This window comes from Canis aureus, chromosome 5, assembly GCF_053574225.1.
Source record: "Canis aureus isolate CA01 chromosome 5, VMU_Caureus_v.1.0, whole genome shotgun sequence".
Taxonomy (NCBI): Eukaryota; Metazoa; Chordata; class Mammalia; order Carnivora; family Canidae; genus Canis; species Canis aureus.
Genome location: NC_135615.1, coordinates 748233 through 769513, shown reverse-complemented (window position 1 = coordinate 769513; position 21281 = coordinate 748233). Strand labels below are relative to the sequence as shown.

Here is a 21281-nt window from a genome sequence, read left to right as displayed (position 1 = left end):
ATGGTTGTCCACGTGGGAATGGCACACTTGATGTGTTTGTGAACTCTGCTTCTCTTCTGTGTCTTCACCCAAGGTCAGGTTACCATTATTTTTCTCCTAGATTACTGAGCTAACCTCAGGACTGTTTTCCCTGCCATTCCACCTCTCAGGATCTTGGTGTACACTGCAACCATAATTACTATACATTTTTAAAAATTTACATTTCATCACGTTACCCCCTTGCTTAAAGCTTAGCTATTACTACTTAATGCTATGAGGTGAAAGACCATAGGCCACTAGCTTCATCTTGTATGGTTTCATATCCATCTTTCCATCCATGTCTCAGCCACTGTCTTAGATGGTTTTTCATATAATAGAGGCTTTCTTTCTCCAACAGCCCTAGTTAGGTAAACTGCACGTGTATGAAGTATATAATTTGATAGTTTTGTCATATATATACACATGTGAAACCATAACTGTAATTTAGACAGTTAACATATCCATCACTCTTAGTCTCCTGTCTCTTCATATTGCCTTATTATGAAACTGCCAAATTGTTTTCTAAAGTCATTGTACTATTTTCTAAACCCACCAGCAGTGTGTGAGGGTTTCTAACTCCTCCATCTATATTTATCAGTACTTAGTATGATCAGTTTTTTAATCATAGCCATGGATGGGTATGGTGTATATATGTATACACACACACACACACATAAATACATATATATGTGTATAAATATATACATTTATGGTTGTAATATACATTTCCCTAATAACTGATAATGTTGAGCTTATTTAACATCTGTATATCTTCATTGAGCTGTCAAAATTTTTGTCATTTAAAAAGTTAGGTTTATTTCTCATTTGTCAAGTGTTGATAAATCTTTGTTTTTGTTTTTGATATCTTATTATTTTTTAAATTGGAGTTCAATTTGCCAACAGATAGCATAACACCCAGTGCTCATCCCATCAAGTGCCCCCCCTCAGTGCCCATCACCCAGTCACCCCAACCCCTCGCCCACCTCCCTTTCCACCATGCCGTGTTTGTTTCCGAGAATTAGGAGTCTCTCATGTTCTGTCACCGTCCCTGATATTTTCACTCATTTTCTCTCCTTTCCACTTTATTCCCTTTCACTATTTTTTATATTCCCCAAATGAATAAGACCATATAATGTTTGTCCTTCTCCGATTGACTTACTTCACTCAGCATAATACCCTGCAGTTCCATCCATGTCGAAGTAAATGGTAGGTATTTGTCATTTCTAGTGGCTGAGTAATAATCCATCATATACATAGACCACATCTTCTTTATCCTTTCATCTTTCGAAAGACACCAAGGCTCTTTCCACAGTTTGGCTACTATACATTGCTGCTATAAACATTGGGGTACAGGTGTCCCGGCATTTCACTGCATCTGGATCTTTGGGTAAATCCCCAGCAGTGCAGCTGCTGGGTCATAGGGTAGATCTATTTTCAAGTCTTAGAGGAATCTTCACACAGTTCTCCAGAGTGGCTGCACCAGTTCACATTCCCACCAACAGTGTAAGAGGGTTCCCTTTTCTCCGCATCCTCTCCAACATTTGTTGTTTCCTGTCTTGTTAATTTTCCCCATTCTTACTGGTGTGAGGTGGTATCTCATTGTGGTTGTTGTTTCTTTTTCCCTGATGGCCCCTGATTCGGAGCATTTCCTCATGTGCTTGTTGGCCGTGTCTATGTCTTCCTCTGTGAAAATTCTGTTGATGTCTTTTGCCCATTTCATGATTGGATTGTTTGTTTCTTTGCTGTTGAATTTACTAAGTTCTTTATAGATCTTGGATACTAGCCCTTTATCTGATAGGTCATTTGCCAATATCTTCTCCATTCTGGAGGCTGTCTTTTAGTTTTGTTGACTGTTTATTTTGCTGTTCATTTTTGCTTTGGTTTCTCTTGCCTTCATGGATGTATCTTGCAAGAAGTTGCTGTGGCCAAGTTCAAAAAGGGTGTTGCCTGTGTTCTCCTCTAGGATTCTGATGGATTCCTGTCTCACATTTAGATCTTTCATCCATTTTGAGTTTTTCTTTGTGTATAGTTTAAGAGAATGGTCTAGTTTCATTGTTATGCACGTGACTGTCCAGTTTTCCCAGCACCATTTATTGAAGAGACTTTTTTTCCAGTGGATAGTCTTTCCTGCTTTGTCGAATATAACTTGACCATAGAGTCGAGGGCCCATTTCTGGATTCTCTATTCTTTTTCATTTTCCTAGGTGTCTGTTTTTGTGCCAGTACCACACTGTCTTGATGATCACAGCTTTGTGGTACACCCTGAAATCTGGCACTTTGATGCCCCCAGCTCTGGTTTTCTTTTTTAATATTCCCCTGGCTATTCGGTGTCTTTTCTGATTCCATACAACTCTTCCGATGATTTGTTTCAACTCTCTGAAGAAAGTCCATGGTATTTTGATAGGGATTGCATTAAATGTATAAATTTCCCTGGGTACCATTGACATTTTCCCAATATTCATTCTTCCAATCCATGAGCATGGCATATTTTTCCATCTCTTTGTGTCTTCCTCAATTTCCTTCAGAAGTGTTCTATACTTTTGAGGGTAGAGATCCTTTACCTCTTTGGTTAGGTTTATTCCTAGGCATCTCATGGTTTTGGGTGCAGTTGTCAATTGGATTGACCCCTTAATTTCTTTCTTCAGTCTCATTGTTAGTGTATAGAAATGCCCCTGATTTCTGGACATTGATTTGGTATCCTGCCACACTGCTGAATTGCTGTATGAGTTCTAGCAGTCTTGGGGTGGAGTCTTTTGGGTTTTCTATGTACAGTATCATGTCAACCACAAAGAGGGAGCATTTGACTTCTTTGCCAGTGTGAATGCATTTTATTTCTTTTTGTTTTCTGATTGCTGAGGCTAGGACTTCTAGTACTCTGTTGAATAGCAGTGGTGAGAGTGGACATCCGTGTCTTGTTCCTGATCTTAGGGGTAAGGCTCCCAGTGCTTCCCCATTGAGAATAATATTTGCTGTGGGCTTTTCATAGATGGCTTTTAAGATGCTGAGGAATATTCCCTCTATCCCTACACCCTGAAGAGGTTTGATCAGGAATGGATGCTGTAGTTTGTCAAATGCGTTCTCTGCCTGTATTGAGAGGGTCGTATGGTTCTTGTTTTTTCTCTTCTTGATATGATCAATCACATTGATTGCTTTACGAGTGGTGAACCAGCCTTGCATCCCGGGGATAAATCCTACTGGGTTATGGTGAATAATCTTCCTAATGTATTTTTGGATCCTATTGGCTACTATCTTGTTGAGCATTTTTGCATCTGTGTTCATCAGGCTTATTCTCTCTACCTCTCCTTTTTGGTGGGGTCTTGGGTTTTGGAATTAAGGGGATGCTGGCCTCATAGAATGAGTTTGGAAGTACTCCATCTCTTTCTATCTTTTGGAGCAGCTTTAGTAGACTAGGTATTGTTTCTTCTACAAATGTTTGATAGAATTCCCCTGGGAAGCCATCTGGCCCTGGACTTTTGTGTCTTGGGAGGTTTTTGATGATATCTTCAATTTCCTCCCTGGTGTTTGGCCTTTTTGGACTTTCTATTTCTTCTTGTTCCAGTTTTGCTAGTTTGTGGTTTTCCAGAAATGAGTCCCATTTCTTCTAGATTGCCTAATTTATTCGTGTATAGCTGCTCATACTAAGTGTTTAAAATTGTTTGTATTTCCGTGGTATTGGTGGTGATCTCTCCATTTTTATTTGTGACTAATTTGAGTCTTTTCTCTCTTGTTTTTAATAAGGCTGGCTAATGGGGATCCCTGGGTGGTGCAGTGGTTTAGCGCCTGCCTTTGGCCCAGGGCGCGATCCTGGAGACCCGGGATCGAATCCCAAGTCGCGCTCCTGGTGCATGGAGCCTGCTTCTCCCTCTGCCTATGTCTCTGCCTGTGTGTGTGTGTGTGTGTGTGTGTGTGTGTGACTATCATAAATAAATAAAAAATTTTTAAAAAATAAGGCTGGCTAATGGTTCGTGTATCTTATTCTTTCAAAGAACCAACTCCTGGTTTTGTTGATCTGTTTCACAGTTCTTCGACTCTCTATTTCATTGAGTTCTGCTCAAATCTTTATTGTCTTTTTCTGCTGGGTGTAGGTTTTATTTGCTGTTCTTTCTCCAGCAACTTTAGATACAAGATTAGCTTTTACATATGGGTTCTTTCCAGTTTTTTGAGGGATGCTTATATTGCGATATATTTCCCCCTCAGGAGTGCTATTGCTGTATCCCAAGATTTTGAACAGTCGTATCTTCATTCTCATTAGTTTCCATGACTCTTTTTAATTCTTCCTGAATTTCCTGGTTGACCCTTTCATCTTTTACCAGGATGGTAGTTAACCTCCACATGTTTCCATTTCTTCTAATATTCTTCTTGTGATTTAGTCCTGTTTCAAAGCATTATGGTCTGAAAATATGCTGGGGACAATCTCAGATTTTTGTTATCAGTTGAGACCTGATTTGTGACCCAGTATGTGGTCTATTTTGGATAAAGTTCCTTGTGCACTTGAGAAGAACGTGTATTCAGTTGCATTTGTCTGTAAAGTTCTGTAAATATCTGTGAAATCCATCTGGTGCAGTGCATCATTGAAAGCTCTTGTTTCTTTGGAGATATTGGGCTTAGAAGATGTGTCATTTACAGAAAGCGACATGTTAAAATCTCCCCGTTTTAGTGTACTATTAGCTAAGTATGTCTTAATTTTGGTTACTAATTGACTGTTATACTTGGCAGCTCCCGCATTCGGGGCATAAATACTCATGATTGTTAGGTCCTCTTGTTGGAGAGATCCTTTAAGTATGATATAGTGTCCCTCTTCATCTCTCACTACAGTCTTTGGGATAAACTTTAATTTAGATGATATAAGGATAGGTATCCCTGGTTTCTTTTGAGGACTATTTGAATGGTAAAGGGTTCTCCAACCTTTTATTTTCAGGCTGTAGGTGTTCTTAGGTCTAAAATGAGTCTCTTATAGACAGCAAATAGATGGGTCTTGCTCTTTTTATCCAGTCTGAAACCCTGCGCCTTTTGATGGGGTCAATAAGCCCATTCATGTTCAGAGTTACTCTTGAAAGTTATGAATTTAGTGCCATCATGATACCTATTCAGTCCCTGTTTTTGTGGATTGTTTCCTTGGACTTCCTCTTTCTTTTACAGAGTCCCCCTTTATATTTCTTTCAGAACTGGTTTGGTGGTCACATATTCTTTCAGTTCCTGCCTGTCTTGGAAGTTCTTTCTCTCTCCTTTTATCGTGAATGAGAGCCTTGCTGGATAAAGTATTCTTGGCTGCAGGTTCTTCTCATTTAGGACCCTGACTATATCCTGCCAGCCCTTTCTGGCCTGCTAGGTCTCTGTGGAGAGGTCTGCTGTTATCCTAATACTTCTCTCCATAAAGGTTAGGAATCTCTTGTCTCTTGCTGCTTTAAGGATCTTTTCTTTATCTTTGGAATTTGCAAGTTTCACTGTTAACTATCGAGGTGTTGAGTGGTTTTTATTGATTTCAGGGGGCGATCTCTCTATCTCCTGGATCTGGTTGCCTGTTTCCCTTCCCACGTTAGAGAGGTTCCCAGCTATGATTTGTTCAAATATGCTTTCTGGTCCTCTGTCTCTTTCGGTGGCCTCTGGAACCCCTATTAACCCTAAGTTAAACTAGATTTTTCCTTCTGAGGCTGTCATTTGTTTCCCTTAACCTTTCCTCATGACCCTTTAATTGTTTTTCTCTTTTTTTCCTCAGCTTCCTTCCTTGCCATCAACTTGTCTTCTATGTCACTCACTGGTTCTTCTACCTCTTTAACCCTCATTGTTAGGACCTCCAGTTTGGATTGCATCTTATTTAATTGATTTTTAATTTCTGCCTGATGAGATCTAAATTCTGCAGTCATAAAGTCTCTTGAGTCCTTTATGCTTTTTTCTAGAGCCACCAGTAGCTTTATAATTGTGTTTCTGAATTCGCTTTCTGACATTGAATTGTAATCCAGATTTTGTAACTCTGTGGGAGAGAGGACTGTTTCTGATTCTTTCTTTTGAGGTGAGTTTTTCCTTCTAGTCATTTTGTTCAATGCAGAGTGGCCAAAAAAAAGTTGTACTGGAAAAAGGAGAAAAAGAGAGGAAAGGGGGGCAAGGGGGAGGACAAACAGAAAACAAAAAGCAAGAGGAGGTATCCTCTGATTCTATATACTATAAATCCCTTGACTTCCCCTGGGACTTTCCAGTGCTGCTTGGTCAATGCTTTTTCCCCTGTCCTTCCAGCTGGTTTTCTGGGGGAGGGGCCCGCTGTGGTGATTCTCAGGTGTGTGCACCTGGGGGAGCTGCCCAGCCCCTTGCCAGGTGCAGGGCTCAGTGCAAGCTGTTTATCCTGTGAAGCTCCTGTTCAGTCCCAGGTACAAGGTGACAGCAGGAGGAACAACAAGAGTGGCGGCAGCCAGCTCTCCATCTCTTGAGTCAGCTCCCACAGTAACTACCACAGCTCCCAGTCCGCAGGGGCCTGGGTGGTCCAGGGGCAGGGGGCGTAGATTTGCACAGCTCGGGGCCGCGTGGCAGCAGGAGCATCCTTGCTGCCCTGTGTCCTCCCGGCCTCTACCTGCCCCGGGGGGAGTGCCGGATCCTGGGCTGTGTCCCCGGTGCCCTGGGTTCTGGGGTCTGCACCGCTGGAATCACATTCCCGGGGCCGCACAGTGGCCGCCACCTGAGCTGCTCCTGGGGCCCCACTGGGCGCGGCGTCCAGCCCTTTAGGGAGCTCAGCCTGTAGTGTGTGGAGGGATCTCCCCCAGAGTGCAGTTGCTCTTTTAGTGCCCCTGGGAGCCTGAGGGCATCTGTACCCCTTCTGGGATCCTGCCCGAGCTCCCTGCAAGCGCCTTTCCTTCCAGGAAGATTGGTAAAATTTCTGCTTCTCCAGGACTGGGCTTTCCTGTCCTGGGGGCACTAGCTGCGTGGCCTTTGCCTGGCTCCTCATGGGGGCTCCTCCCCCTTGGATGCTTTTTTATTTCTTTATGTTTTTCCGTCTTCCTACCTTGATAGAAGCGCGAACTCTTCTGACTGTAGCATTCCAGCTCTTCTCTCTTTAAATCTCAGGCCGAATTCATAGGTTTTCAGGATGATTTGAAAGTTATCTAGGTAAGTTGGTGGGGACTGGTGACTTCGGGACCCTACTTTTCTGCCATCTTGCCCCGCCTCCTTCTCTTTTTAATATATACCTCGGTGCTATAAATGGTGAGATGAGTGCTATTCTTGGAGGATTCCAGAAATTTTTAACATATTATGTTTTTATTTTCATTCAATATGTGATACTTTGTAATTTCTTTTTTCATTACTTCTTTATTCCAAGGGTTTTTAAAAGATTTTTATGTATTTGAAAGAGAAGGAGAGAGAGAGAAAGAGAGCGCATAGGCGAAGGGAGGTCCAGAGGGGTAAGCGTCCTTCCCTCTGAGTGGGAAGCCCAACATGGGGCTCAATCCCAGGACCCGGAGATCATGACCTGAGCTAAAGGCAGACACTTAATCCATTGAGCCACCTAGGTACCCAGACCCAGGGGTTATTTAGATGTGCATTATTAATCAGTTTGCAAGTATTTGAGTATTTTCCAGAGGTAGGTTTGTTCTTCATTTCTAATTTGATCACTTTGTGGTCACAGAACACACTTTCATGACTTCAATCCTTTTGACTTAACTCCCTTTATTAAGGTTTATTTTATGACCCAGAATATAATCTCTTTTGGTAAATGCTCCATGGATACTTGAGAAAGATGGTGGTGGTCAAGTCTTCTATATCCTTGATGATTTTCTGCCTATTAAAATCTCAGACTAAAATTGTAAATTTGCCTGTTTCTCTTTGCAGTTCTGTTGATTTTTGCCTTATGTATTTTGATGTTATTAATAGATTCAAAAGCATTTAGGTTTGTTATGCTTATTTGTCGACCCTTTCATCATTAACAAATGACCTTATACATCACGAGAATATATATTGCTTTGAAATCTATTTTGCCTGGCATTAATATTGCTACTCAAGCTCAGCCTTCTTTTGTCAAGTGTGAGTGTGGTATATCCTTATTTTTGTCCTTTTCACAAATTTGTGTCTTTACATTTATTTATTTATTTATTTATTTATTTTAATTTGTGTGTGTGTGTCTTTACATATAAATTGAATTTTTTATAGGCAGCCTATGGTTGTCTCTTACATTTTTATCCATTCTGACAGTCTGCCTTTTAATCGAGGCTTTTAGACCATTTTCTTTCTTTCTTTTATTTTTTGACAATTTTCATTTACTCTGATTATTGATACAGTTGATATAAATCTCTCATCCTGTTTGCTTTCCGTTTGACCTGCTTTGTTCCCATTTTCTTTGCTTTCTGCTTTCTTTTAGATTAATAAACTAATTTTTACGAGTTCAATTTATACTTATATATAAATATACACATATGTGTATGTATGGGCTTTGTTTATTACTTAACAAAGCTTAAGATTTGCTATTTTAGTGATTGCTTTAGGGTTTAAAGCATATGACTCAAGCATCACAGTCCACCTTCTTGTAGTGTTATACCACATTATATGTAGTTTAAGAAAATTCCAATAGGGAACACGTGAGTAGCTTAGTGGTTGAGCATCTACCTTTGGCTCAGGGTGTGATCCCAGGGTCCTTGTATCAAGTCCCACATCAGGCTATCTCAGGGAACCTGCTTCTCCCTCTGCCTGTGTCTCTGCCTCTCTCTCTCTCCATGTCTCTCATGAATAAATAAATAAAATCTTTTTTTAAAATTACAATAGTTTACTTCCATTTCTTCTCTCCTAGCCAGATCCTTTGTGGGTCTGTGGGATTATAGTTTTCATTCAGTTTAGAAAGGTTTCAGTCATGTTTTCTTTTCTTTTTAAAAGATTTTAAAGTTCTATTGATAATAAGATTTTATTCATTTATTTGAGAGAGAGAGCATGAGCAGGGAGAGAGGCAGAGGAAGAGGGAGAAGCAGACTCCCTACTAAGCAGGGAGCCCACCATGTGGCTTGATCCCAGGACACCAAGATCATGACCTGAGCCGAAGGCAGACACCCACCGATTGAGCCACCCAGGCACCTGGTATAATCTCTTTACGTTGAAGTTACTCAATATTTATTTCATGTATGAATGAGTTAATGTGAACATGCTCGGTCCCTTATATGCAAAAAATACTCATATTGTTTTATTTTACTTTTTAAAAGAACAAATTTGTGAGAGAGCATGAGCAGGAGATGGGGAGAGGAACAGAGAGGGAGGGAACGAGGGGGTAAAGAACCTTAAGCAGACTCTGTGCTGAGTGCAGCACCCAGTGCCAGGTTCAATCCCACAACTGTGAGATCATGACCTCAGCCAAAACCAATAATTGGATGCTTTACCACCTGACCCACCCTGATGCCTCCTGTATTTTATTTCTGTTTTTGTTTTTCCTCTGGTGTAGATTCTGTTAGCGTATTGACAATCCAGAATGCAATTCTTAAATACAAAAGATCAATAGAATTAAAAAGAAAAGACTGTGAACAACTTACAAGAAAAATTTTACAAGTGGAATATAAGGTCAATGGACTAGAACAGTTGCTATCAGAAACAAAAGAAATGAAATCTCAGTTAGAGCATCAAAAAGTGAAATGGGAACGAGAACTCTACAGTTTAAGGTATGACATCTTGGTTTTAAGGAAATATTTCAACTATTTACTTTTTTTTTTTTTTTAATAGACTCCACACTCAGCGTGGGGCTTGAACTCACAACTCTGAGATCAAGAGTCACATGCTCTGTCAACTGAGCCAGCCAGGAACCCCTTGAAATACTTACTTTTATGCTGCAGATGTGTAGGAGAAGTTTTGTAATTGCTAATTTGCCTTCTGGGATTTTATAGGGAAGGAAACTCCATTAGAAATGTGAAGTATCAGAAGACGAATGGGTAAAGAAGCAGTGGTCTATGTATATACAATGGAATATTCCTCAGCCATTAGAAACGACAAATACCCACCATTTGCTTCCACGTGGGTGGAACTGGAGGGTATTATGCTGAGTGAAATAAGTCCATCGGAGAAGGACAAACATTATATGGTCTCATTCATTTGGGGAATATAAAAATTAATGAAAGGGAATAAAGGGGAAAGGAGAGAAAATGAGAGGGAAATATCAGTGAGGGTGACAGAACATGAGAGACACGTAACTCTGGGAAACGAACAAGGTGTAGTGGAAAGGGAGGTGAGTGGAGGCTGGGGTGACTGGCTGATGGGCACTAAGGGGGGGCACTTGACGGGGTGAGCACTGGGTGATATGCTGTATGTTGGCAAATTGAACTCCAATTTTTTTTTTAAAAAAAGTTGTAAAGTGTGAGATTCTTTGAAATAATACTGCAAGGTTTTAACAGTGAATACTTCTAATAATTTAATGTATATTCTAAAGCATAATTTTAATGACCATGTAGAAGTCCATCATATGTAAACCTCATTATTTAACAAATTGAATTTTGGTTGTTTTCCATTTTCCTATAGTTTAATTAATGCTATAAGGAATGTCTTTTATTTAATTCTGTTTCTACAGTCTTGGTTAATTGGAATAAATTCTTTAATATAGTATTGTGTTAATGTATAAAAATATTTAGTAGAGGTCTCTGATCCATATTTTTAAATTGTTCTCAGGGAATTTTATATTATATGCCCCCCAACAGAGTGTGAAATGGCCAATTTTTCTCAAGACAGAAAAATTGGTTTATTCTTAACATATGCAGGGGTTAAAAAGTAAAATGGAAAAATGATTAATGGTTAAGTTTTTTTTTAACATTTCTCACATATATAAAGAAAATTAATTCAAAAGTCTATGCTGAAAGCACATCTTACTCTATTCTTTACTTAATTAATATGGATCCTGTGATGTTTTCAAAGGAGTTTTCAAATGATTTATAAAATACATAATGATCAACAAGGTTGAGAATATTACAGAATAAGAAACATAAAAAGCATGGGCAATAGATTTTAGGCTCCCTAGTCTAGTGCTGGATCAGAGTCATCTGCAGGTGTATGGTGTGTAAACGACATCTGCTGATGCTGTCTTACACTGAAGATCATTTTTAGAGGTACCTGTGATGTTTTGTGAAATAAAAATGTATTTCTAGTGAATTTATAAAATTGTTGATAAACAGCAACTTCTCTTTTTAATTAGTAATGAAATGATTTGTCTTAATTGAAGTGTAATTATGACTTTGTGGAGAAAAATGACAATTTTGAACCCTTTCTTAAATAATTTCAGAATTCCTTTGCTTACAACATCTCCCAGAGTTATTACTGACTAAAACTTACTAAGTTGCAAAATGCTTTCTCATTGCTTCTTTTAAACTATATATCTTTTTGAAGATATTGAAGTGATAAATTGAAAAACATGAGCCCTAGAAAGGGAAAAAAATTGAGAACAGAAAAATTTCCTTTGGATAATGAACCAACATATGTGGAACCAGATCATAAAATAAAAGTTTTATTGCTAACAAAACAAATTTTAAAATGAACACATGCATTTGCAGATTGACCTTAAAACAAGAAAAAGAAAAAAGAAGAAGTGCTGAAATTTTATATATAAATATTAAGGAGCAATTAAGAAGTAAAGAAGAGCTGAGTGAAGTAAGTCAATCATAGACAGACAAACATCATATGGTTTCACTCTATGGGGACTATAAAAATACTGAAAAGGATTATAGGGGAAAGGAGAGAAAATCAGTGGGAAAAAGTAGAGAGGGTGACAACACATTAGAGACTCCTAACTCTGAGAAATGAACAAGGGATAGTGGAAGGGGAGGTGGGCGGGGGGTGGGGAGACTGGGTGACGGTCACTGAGGGGGCATTTGACAGGTGAGCACTGGGTGTTATGCTGTATGTTGGCAAATCGAACTCCAATAACAAATATACAAAAAAAAATAGTATTCCATCATGTAATACTCTGGGCATTCTGTTCTCGCGAAAGCTGCCTCTGAACATCATTTTGCTCTTCTATAACCTAGAGACACATTTTCATTAGGATTTTGGATCTTATCATTAAAAAAAAAAGTCAAAAGGCTTAAGAGAACTTAAAAAAAATGTTCAAGAGTGGCCTTTTTTATAACAAGGCTTTTCATCCTCAATGAATAATTCAAATTTTAAATTAAATGACAGCAAAATGTACCATAGAGTAAAAATACAAGTAGACATAGTATTGTGAAATAAAATTTCTGTGTAAAACATTTAACTAGCTTCATCAGCATCTCAAGGAAATCTAGCTCATATTTCAACATTAAAAAATTCAAAACTGGGACACCTGGGGTCTCAGTGGGTTAAGTGTCCAACTCTTTTTATGGCTCAGGTCATGATCTCACGATCACGAGACTCCGAACCAGGTGAGGCTGGAGACTCAGATCATGAGACTCAGAACCAGAGTCTGCTGGAGATTCATTTCCCTCCCTCTCCCTCTACTCCTTTCCCCCCAGCCCATGCTCTGTGTAAAAATAAATACAATTCCATAAATCAATAAATCAATATAACATTTATCTCATTTTACCTTCCATCCCTTCATTCAAAATATATACATAGGGCATATGTGAGAGGCCAAGAATTCCAATAAGGTAGTAATTGTGGCTACAAAGATCATGGTTGCTATTAGGTTAAAATGAAATGTTTAATCTATTTGAAGCCTAACAATATGTATTATATCAAAGGGATACTATAAATAATATTGATGGAAATATACAATTACTGCCAAAAATTTACCTGATTCAAATTATTTTTTACACCCTTCAATTCCAAGTTTCGTCTTCTAAGATTAAGTTGAAGTTGTTTGATTTCAACTTCTTTACTATATTGCTCTTCTTTACTTCTTGTTTTTATAATAAATTTATTTTTTATTGGTGTTCAATTTACCAACATACAGACTAACACCCAGTGCTTAACCCGTCAAGTGCCCCCCTCAGTGCCCGTCACCCATTCACCCCCACCCCCTGCCCTCCTCCCCTTCCACCACCCCTAGTTTGTTCCATGCACATTGAAGTTCCGTGCACATTGAAGCAAATGCTGGTTATTTGTCATTTCTAGGGACTGAGTAATATTCCATTTTATATATAGACCACATCTTCTATATCCATTCATCATTTGATGGATACTCAGGCTGCATCCACCGTCTGGCTATTCTGGAAAATGCTGCTATAAACATTGGGGTGCAGGTGTCGCGGTTTTTCACTGCATCTCTATCTTTGGGGTAAATCCCGAGTGGTGCTATTGCTGGGTCATAGGGTAGCTCTATTTTTAACTCTTTGAGGAACCTCCACACAGTTTTCCATAGTGGCTGCACCAGTTCACATTCCCACCAACAGTACAAGAGGGTTCCCCTTTCTCCACCTCCTCTGCAACATTTGTTGTTTCCTGTCTTGTTAATTTTCCCCATTCTCACTGGTGTGACATGGTATCTCATTGTGGTTTTGATTTGTATTTCCCTGATGGCAAGTGATGTGGAGTGTTTTCTCATGTGCTCGTTGGCCATTTGTATGTCTTTTTTGGTGAAATTTCTGCTCATGTCTTTTGCCCATTTCATGATTGGATTGTTTCTTTGCTGTTGAGTGTACTAAGTTCTTTATAGATCTTGGATACTAGCCCTTTACCTGATAGGTCATTTGCAAATAACTTCTCCCATTCTGTAGGTTATCTTTTAGTTTTGTTGACTGTTTCTTTTGCTGTGCAGAAGATTTTTATCTTGATGAGGTCCCAATGGTTTATTTTTGCTATTGTTTCCCTTTGCCTTCATAGATCTATCTTGCAAGAAGCTGCAGTGGCCGAGTTTACAAAGGCTGTTGCCTGTGTTCTCCTCTAGGATTCTTTTTTTTTTCTTTTTTAATTTTTATTTATTTGTGATACTCACAGAGAGAGAGAGAGAGAATGAGGCAGAGACACAGGCAGAGGGAGAAGCAGGCTCCATGCACCGGGAGCCCGACGTGGGATTCGATCCTGGGTCTCCAGGATCGCGCCCTGGGCCAAAGGCAGGCGCCAAACCACTGCGCCACCCAGGGATCCCTCCTCTAGGATTCTGATGGATTCCTGTCTCACGTTTAGATCTTTTCTCCATTTTGAGTTTATCTTTGCGTGTGGTGCAAGAGAGTGGTCTAGTCTCATTCTTCTGCACGTGGCTGTCCAGTTTTCCCAGCACCATTTATTTTATTTATTTATTTTATTATTATTATTTTTTATTTATTTATGATAGTCACAGAGAGAGAGAGAGGGAGGCAAAGACATAGGCAGAGGGAGAAGCAGGCTCCACGCACCGGGAGCCTGATGTGGGATTCGATCCCGGGTCTCCAGGATCATGCCCTGGGCCAAAGGCAGGCGCCAAACCACTGCGCCACCCAGGAATCCCCCCCAGCACCATTTATTGAAGAGAGCGTCCTTTTTCCAGTGGATAGTCTTTGCTGCTTTGTCAAATATAATTTGACCATGGATTCGAGGGCCCATTTCTGGATTCTCTCTTCTGTTCTATTGATCTATTTGTCTGGTTTTGTGCCAGTACCACACTGTCTTGATGATCAAAGCTTTGTAAGACAACTTGGAATCCGGCATTGTGATGTCCCCAGCTCTGGTTTTCTTTTTCAATATTCCCCTAGCTGTTCGGGGTTTTTTCTGATTCCACACAAATCTTAAGATTATTTATTCCAGCTTTCTGAAGAAAGTGAAGAAAGTCCATGGTATATGGATAGGAAAGCATTGAATGTAAATCGCCCTGGGTTAGCATAGACATTTTGACAATATTAATTCTTCCAATCCATGAGCATGGAATATTTTTCCATCTCTTTGTGTCTTCCTGGATTTCTTTCAGAAGTGTTCTGTAGTTGTTAGGGTATAAATCCTTTATCTCTTTGGTTAGGTTTTCCTTGGTATTGGTGGTGATCTCTCCTTTTTCATTCGTGATTTTATTAATTAGAGTCTTTTCTCCTTTGTTTTTTAAAAGGCTGGCTAATGGTTTACGTATCTTATTCTTCCTTTCAAAGAACCAACCTCTGGTTTTGTTGATCTGTTCCACAGTTCTTCTGGTCTCTATTTCATTGAGTTCTGCTCAAATCTTCACTCTCTCTGTTCTGCTTGGTGTAGGTTTTATTTACTGTTCTTTCTCCAATTCCTTTAGGTGCAAGGTTAGCTTGTGTCTTTGAAGTTTTTTTCCAATCTTTTGAGGGATGCTTGTATTGCAATGCATTTCCCGCTTAGGATTGCTTTGGCTGTATCCCAAGGATTTTGAATGGTTGTATCTTCATTTTCATTAGTTTCCATGAATCTTTTTATTTCTTCTCTAATTTTCTGGTTGACCCATTCATCTTTCAGCAGGATGGTCTTTCTCCTCCCTGTGTTTGCGTTTCTTCCAGATTTCTTCTTGTGATTGAGTTCTAGTTTCAAAGCATTGTGGTCTGAAAATATGCAGGGGACAGTCCCAATGTTTTGGTATCGGGTGGCCTATTCTGAGAAAGTTCCATGAGAAGACTATGTATTCAGTTGCTTTTGGATGTAAAGTTCTGTAAATATCTGTGAAATCCATGTGGTGTAGTGTATCATTTAAAGCTCTTGTTTCTTTGGAGATGTTGTGCTTAGAAGATCTGTCATTTGCAGAACGTGCCGTGTTTAAGTCTCCTACTACTAGTGTATTATTATCTAAGTATGCCCCTACTTTGGTTATTAATTCATTGATAGACTTGGAAGCTCCCACATTAGAAGCATAAATATTCATGATTGTTAGATCTTCTTGTTGGATAGACCCTTCAAGTATGATATAGTGTCCCTCTTCATCTCTTAACTGCAGTCTTTGGGATAAACTTTAATTTATCTGATATAAGGATGGCTACCCCTGCTTTCTTTTGAAGACCATGTGAATGGTAAATGGTTCTCCAACCTTTTATTTTCATGCTGTAGGTGTCCTTATATCTAAAATGAGTCTCTTGTAGACAGCAAATAGATGGGTCTTGATTTTTTTATCCAGTCTGAAACCCTGCGTTTTTTGATGGGATCATTTAGCCCATTCACATTCAGAGTACCTATTGAAAGATGTTAATTTACTGTCATTGTAATGTCTATTCAGTCCCTGCTTTTGTGGATTATTTCTTTGGGCTTCCTCTTTCTTTTACAGGGTCCCCATTAATATTACTTGCAGAGCTGGTTTGGTGGTCACATATTCTTTCAGCTTCTGCCTATCTTAGAAGCTCTTTATCCTATTCTGAACCAAAGGCTCACTGGATAGAGTATTCTTGGCTGCATGTTCTTGTCATGTAGAACCCTGAATATTTCCTGCCAGCTGTTTCTGGCCTGCCAGATCTCTGTGGAGAGGTCTGCTGTTAATCTAATATTTCTCCCCATATAAGTTAGAAATCTCTTGTTTCTTGCTGTTTTAAGGACTTTCTTTTTCTTTGGAATTTGCTTGTTTCACCATTAAATGTCGAGTTCTGCTTTTTTTCCCTTCCCCTTGGTGGGGGACCTCTCTATCTCCTGGACCTGAATGCCTTTTTCCCTCCCCCAAATTAGGGAAGTTCACAGGTATGATTTGTTCAAATATCCTTTCTGGCCCTCTGGCCCTCCTGTGGAACCCCAATTATGCGTATATTTTTTCCTTCTGAGGCTCTCGATTATTTCCCTTAACCTTTCCTCATGGTCTTTTAATTGTTTTTCTGTTTTCTCTTAAGCTTTCCTCTTTGCCATCAACTTGTCTTCTGTGGCACTCACTCTTTCCTCTAACTCATTAACCCTCATTGTTAGGACCTTCAGTTTGGATTGCATCTCATTTAATTAATTTTTAATTTTGGACTAAGTAGATCAAAATTCTGCAGTCATGAAGTTTCTTTAATACTCTCTGCTTTTTTACAGAGCCACCACTAGCTTTATAATTGTGCTTTTGAATTGGCTTTCTGACATCAAATTGTAATTCAAATTCTATAAGTCTGTGGAAGAGAGTACTGTTTCTGATTCTTTTGTGGTGAGAGCTTCCTTCTAGTCATTTTGCTCACTGCAGAGTGGCTGTATGAACGGGCTGAGTCAAGAATATCAACCACAATCTAAGTCAATTTCACCTTAGATGATTGTTTTTAAACATTTCATTTATGTATTCATGAGAGACACCGAGAGAGGGGCAGAGACACAAGCAGAGGGAGAAGCAGGCTCCATGCAGGGAGCCTGATGTGGCACTTGATCCTGGGACTCCAGGATCATGCCTTGAGCTGAAGGCAGGCACTAAACCACTGAGCCACCCAAGGTTTCTTATCCTTCGATGATTCTGACTGTTCCATGACATGAAATTGAAAACGAAGAGAAGAACAAAATAACACAAAATGACCACTAAAGTGAAAAACAAATTTTAAAACAAAGTAGTAGAAAATAAAAGGCCAAGAATGCCAAGGAAGAAAAAAAGAGAAAAAAAAGCAAAGGTAAAGAGGGGAAAAAGAAAAAAAGAAGTAGAAAAATAAAATGTTGGGGGGGACTGGGACATGGTGGTGGTGATGAAGTTGTAGTGGAGGGAGAATGTAGTCTACCTGAGGGGTCCTAGGGGGTGATCCTCTTGGTCCTGGGTGTATTAAGTTCTGTATGTTAGAAGATACTGAGTCCCAAATTTCTATAAACCAGAAATACTTGTAGAGAGACCCAACATTGTTCCCCAAAACATAAATGAGATAAAAAGGGGGGCAGAATGGGAACGAAGAGAGAATATAGTCTCACAGAATGAACCAGCACGGTATACCACTTGGTTCTGGGTGCATGCTCGTCCTGTTTTAGAAGGTATTGTGCCATTGTAGAACAAAATGAGGTAGAGAAAACAAAAAAAGCACACACACACAAAACATATCTCGTCTAGCTCCCAAAATTAAGTTGAGTATGTTGAAGGGAATCTAGAAGTGGAAAATCTATCTAAGACGTGTAATTGTAAAAATATGAGTCAAAAAGGAAGAAACCTGAAAATGAAGAGGTGGCAAAATATTGTAGTTAAGGTGGGAAAAGAGAAAGAAAATTGGAAACTTACAGTCTGATATAAAAATGAGTTGTACTGGAACATGGGTGGGGGGGCGGGGAAGAGGGGTACCCTCCAGTTCTATATACTGTAGATCCCTCGACTTCCCCTGGAGCTTTCCAGCGCTGCTGGGTGGGGAACTTGCTCTTCCCCTGTCCTTCCAGCTGGTCTTCTGGGGGAGGGGCGGGCTGTGCCGATTCTCAGGTGTGTGTACCTTGGGGAGCTGCCCCGCCCCCTGCTGGGTGCAGGGTCACGGGGAGCCGACCTGACCTCCCGTGAGGCCCGTGTCCCCTGGCGGCCACGCCTCTCCCAGGCACCGGGTGACACCAGGAGGGACAACCACACCGGCAGCGGCCAGGTCTCCCTGGCCCTGGAGGGCGCCCCCTGCAGTGACTCCCCCCATCTCCCAGTCCACAGGGGCCTGGATGCTCCCGGGGCAGGAGGGGCAGGAGTGTCCTCGCTGTCCTGGGCCCTCCCCGCCTCGGCCTGTCCCGGGGAGAGCAGGATCCCGGCTGTGTCCCCTGGGGTCCGGGGCCTGCGCTGCTGGAGTCTGGCTCCCGGAGCCCCTCCCGACACACCGGCTTCTCCCCGAGGCCCCGCGCAGCGCGCTCCAGCCCTTTACGGAGCTGGGCCGGTGTGGGGGGCGCTCGACCCTGCGCACTTCCTCTGTCAGTGACCCCGGAGACTGGAGGTCCCCACCCCCCACGTCCTGGCGGAGTTCCCAGCTGAGCGCCTTTCCATCCCGGAGGAATCCGGGGCGGATTTTAAAGCTCCCACTTGTCTGCTTCTCCAGGGCTGCGCTTACCCGCCTGGGAGGCTTTCCCCGCTGCAGGCCTCAGCCCGGCTCCTCCGGTGCCCCTCCCCACTTGATTCTTTTTTATTTTTTTCCGCCTCCCTACCTTGTTAGGAGCGAAAACCCTTCTCTCTGTAGCGTTCTGACTGTTCTCTCTTTAAATCTCAGTTCGGGGGGATCCCTGGGTGGCTCAGCGGTTTGGCGCCTGCCTTTGACCCAGGGCTGACCAGGGCTGAGTCCCGGGATCGAGTCCCACGTGGGGCTCCCAGCATGGAGCCTGCTTCTCCCTCCTCCTGTGTCTCTGCCTCTCTCTCTCTCTTTCTCTCTCTATCATAAATAAATAAATAAATCTTTAAAAAAAAATCTCAGGTCGGGCACTTGCCAGGGGAGGGGGGGGCACTTGACGGGATGAGCACTGGGTGTTATACTATATGTTGGCAAATCGAGCTCCAGTAAAAAAGTAAATAAAAATCAATCATCAATCAATCTCAGGTCGAATTCGTAGGTGTTCAGGATGATTTGAAAGTTATCAAGGTAAGTTGGTGGGGCCAGGTGCTTGAGGATCCCTACTCCTCCCTCACCTTGCCCCCGCCCCACCCAAGATGGGATTCTAAACAATCACCTTTGCAAACGAAATGAGTCAGAAATGTCTCATACTAAAATGAATTCTGAGGTATTTTCTTTAGTTATTTTGAAGTACGTGTGTATGTATTTGTACGTATGTATATTTTATTTTTTGGAATTATTATTTTTCTCCATGCATGTGTATATTTCTAAAAACCAACCCTGTACATTATGGTAAGTACAGAGGATTTTAAAAGAATACATATATATTTGTGGGTGAGTGTGTGTGTATGTATATACATATATACATATGTACATACATACACATACGGGTCTATATAGGGAGGAGTGAAGTTTGTAGTCCATTCATTAATTTAAATGCATTTGTCTGCAGGTGTCAAATAGTGACATTCATAATGCCCTTATCTGAAGTAGAAGTTTTTATTATTTTGGAAAATAGTATGGAATTTATGAGCTTTCCATAAGCACAAAACTCTTGCTACTAACAACATATGTTTTAGTTTTTGGCAATTCCTTCACCACCTCTATATTCATAGAGGGGTTAGTTTCACACTTCCACTGATGAACAGGAGGAAAAGTGTAGCCCGTTTTAAGACCTTACTTCAGATGTTAGTCTCCTACTTTTGAGATGAGTAACAATTTGCTCCAAGTAGTATCTGATTTCATTACAAGGAGCTTTTTTTTTTAAATTTTTTTATTTATTTATGATAGTCACAGAGAGAGAGAGGCAGAGACATAGGCAGAGGGAGAAGCAGGCTCCATGCACCAGGAGCCCGATGTGGGCTTCGATCCCGGGTCTCGAGGATCGCGCCCTGGGCCAAAGGCAGGCGCCAAACCGCTGCACCACCCAGGGATCCCTACAAGGAGCTTTTGAAATAATCATATGCTGTAATATATACTTACTGATAATTTATTGATAAGTCTTTTGTTCCTAGTAAAATAGCTCAGTGTATTTTCCCCTCTTCTGCATTTATTGCCATTTTAAACATCTGAAGAGGAAATAAAATTAGTTGCAGCCACAAATAATCTCATGATTTTTCTAGGAGCTACATAAATTTTACCTTAGTTAGTATTGGTATTTTGAAATATAAGGCTTTTTTTTCTTTTTAAAAGACTTTATGGATTCATTTGACAGAGCACAAGCAGGGGGAGTGGAGGCAGAGGGAGAGAGAAAAGCAGGCTTTCTGTGGAGCAGGGAGCCTGACACGGGACTTGCTCTCAGGATCCGGGGACCATGACCTCAGCTGAAGGCAGAGGCTTAACTGACTGAGCCACCCAGCCACTCCTGAAATACAAGGCTTCTTTTGTATTTAAGATTCACACTAGAGAAGTAGCTGCAGTTTGGTGCCAGAATAGTGGTAGTGGGTACAAAGACCTGGGGAATGTCCTGCAGCTCACTTAGTATTTTTAACCTCTCCATTTTTGAATTGTGATAACTAAAAGAGATAATTAATGTGTGCAGACATGTTTGTAGTACAATGCCTAGATTTATTAGTTATCAGTAGATAAAATTCTTATAACTGAGTATAGAAATGTTAGAAAAGTCGAATACGTATGGAATATTCTCAGGACAAAGTGAGGTTAGGAAATTGAATCTGTCCAAATATATGCAGAGCTAAGGGTTTTCCTGTGGACTGTGTTAGACATGAGACTATAAACTCAATTTTAGTGTAGTCAGATGTATTAGTTTTTTTCTTTCAAGCCTTCTGAGTTTGTTGTAAACCAGAGAAAGACCTTTCCAATTCTGAGATTCTTAGGATTTTGTCATGATTTCTTTTTCCTTTCATGCATTCATTGCTTTCAATTAAACTTTTGAACTTTGGGGAATTTATGCTTGTATAAAAGTTTGAGCTTGGATCCAACTTTGTGTTTTTCCAGTTGGATATCCACTTAACTGCAACCCATTCCTTGTATAAACATAGGATAT

The 21281-nt window shown here is 40.5% G+C and overlaps 1 protein-coding gene across 13 annotated transcripts in view; it reads left to right on the top strand.

Annotated features, from left to right (window-relative positions):
• Nucleotides 1-21281, top strand: part of LOC144313594 (ankyrin repeat domain-containing protein 26-like) — a 149958-nt gene that overhangs the window by 54596 nt on the left and 74081 nt on the right. For all 13 annotated transcript variants that reach the window (XM_077896527.1, XM_077896528.1, XM_077896525.1 and 10 more), the window contains exons 14-15: nt 9424-9637; nt 11510-11606. In XM_077896527.1, coding sequence (XP_077752653.1) covers nt 9424-9637; nt 11510-11606 — 311 coding nt within the window. The remainder of the gene's footprint in view (nt 1-9423; nt 9638-11509; nt 11607-21281) is intronic.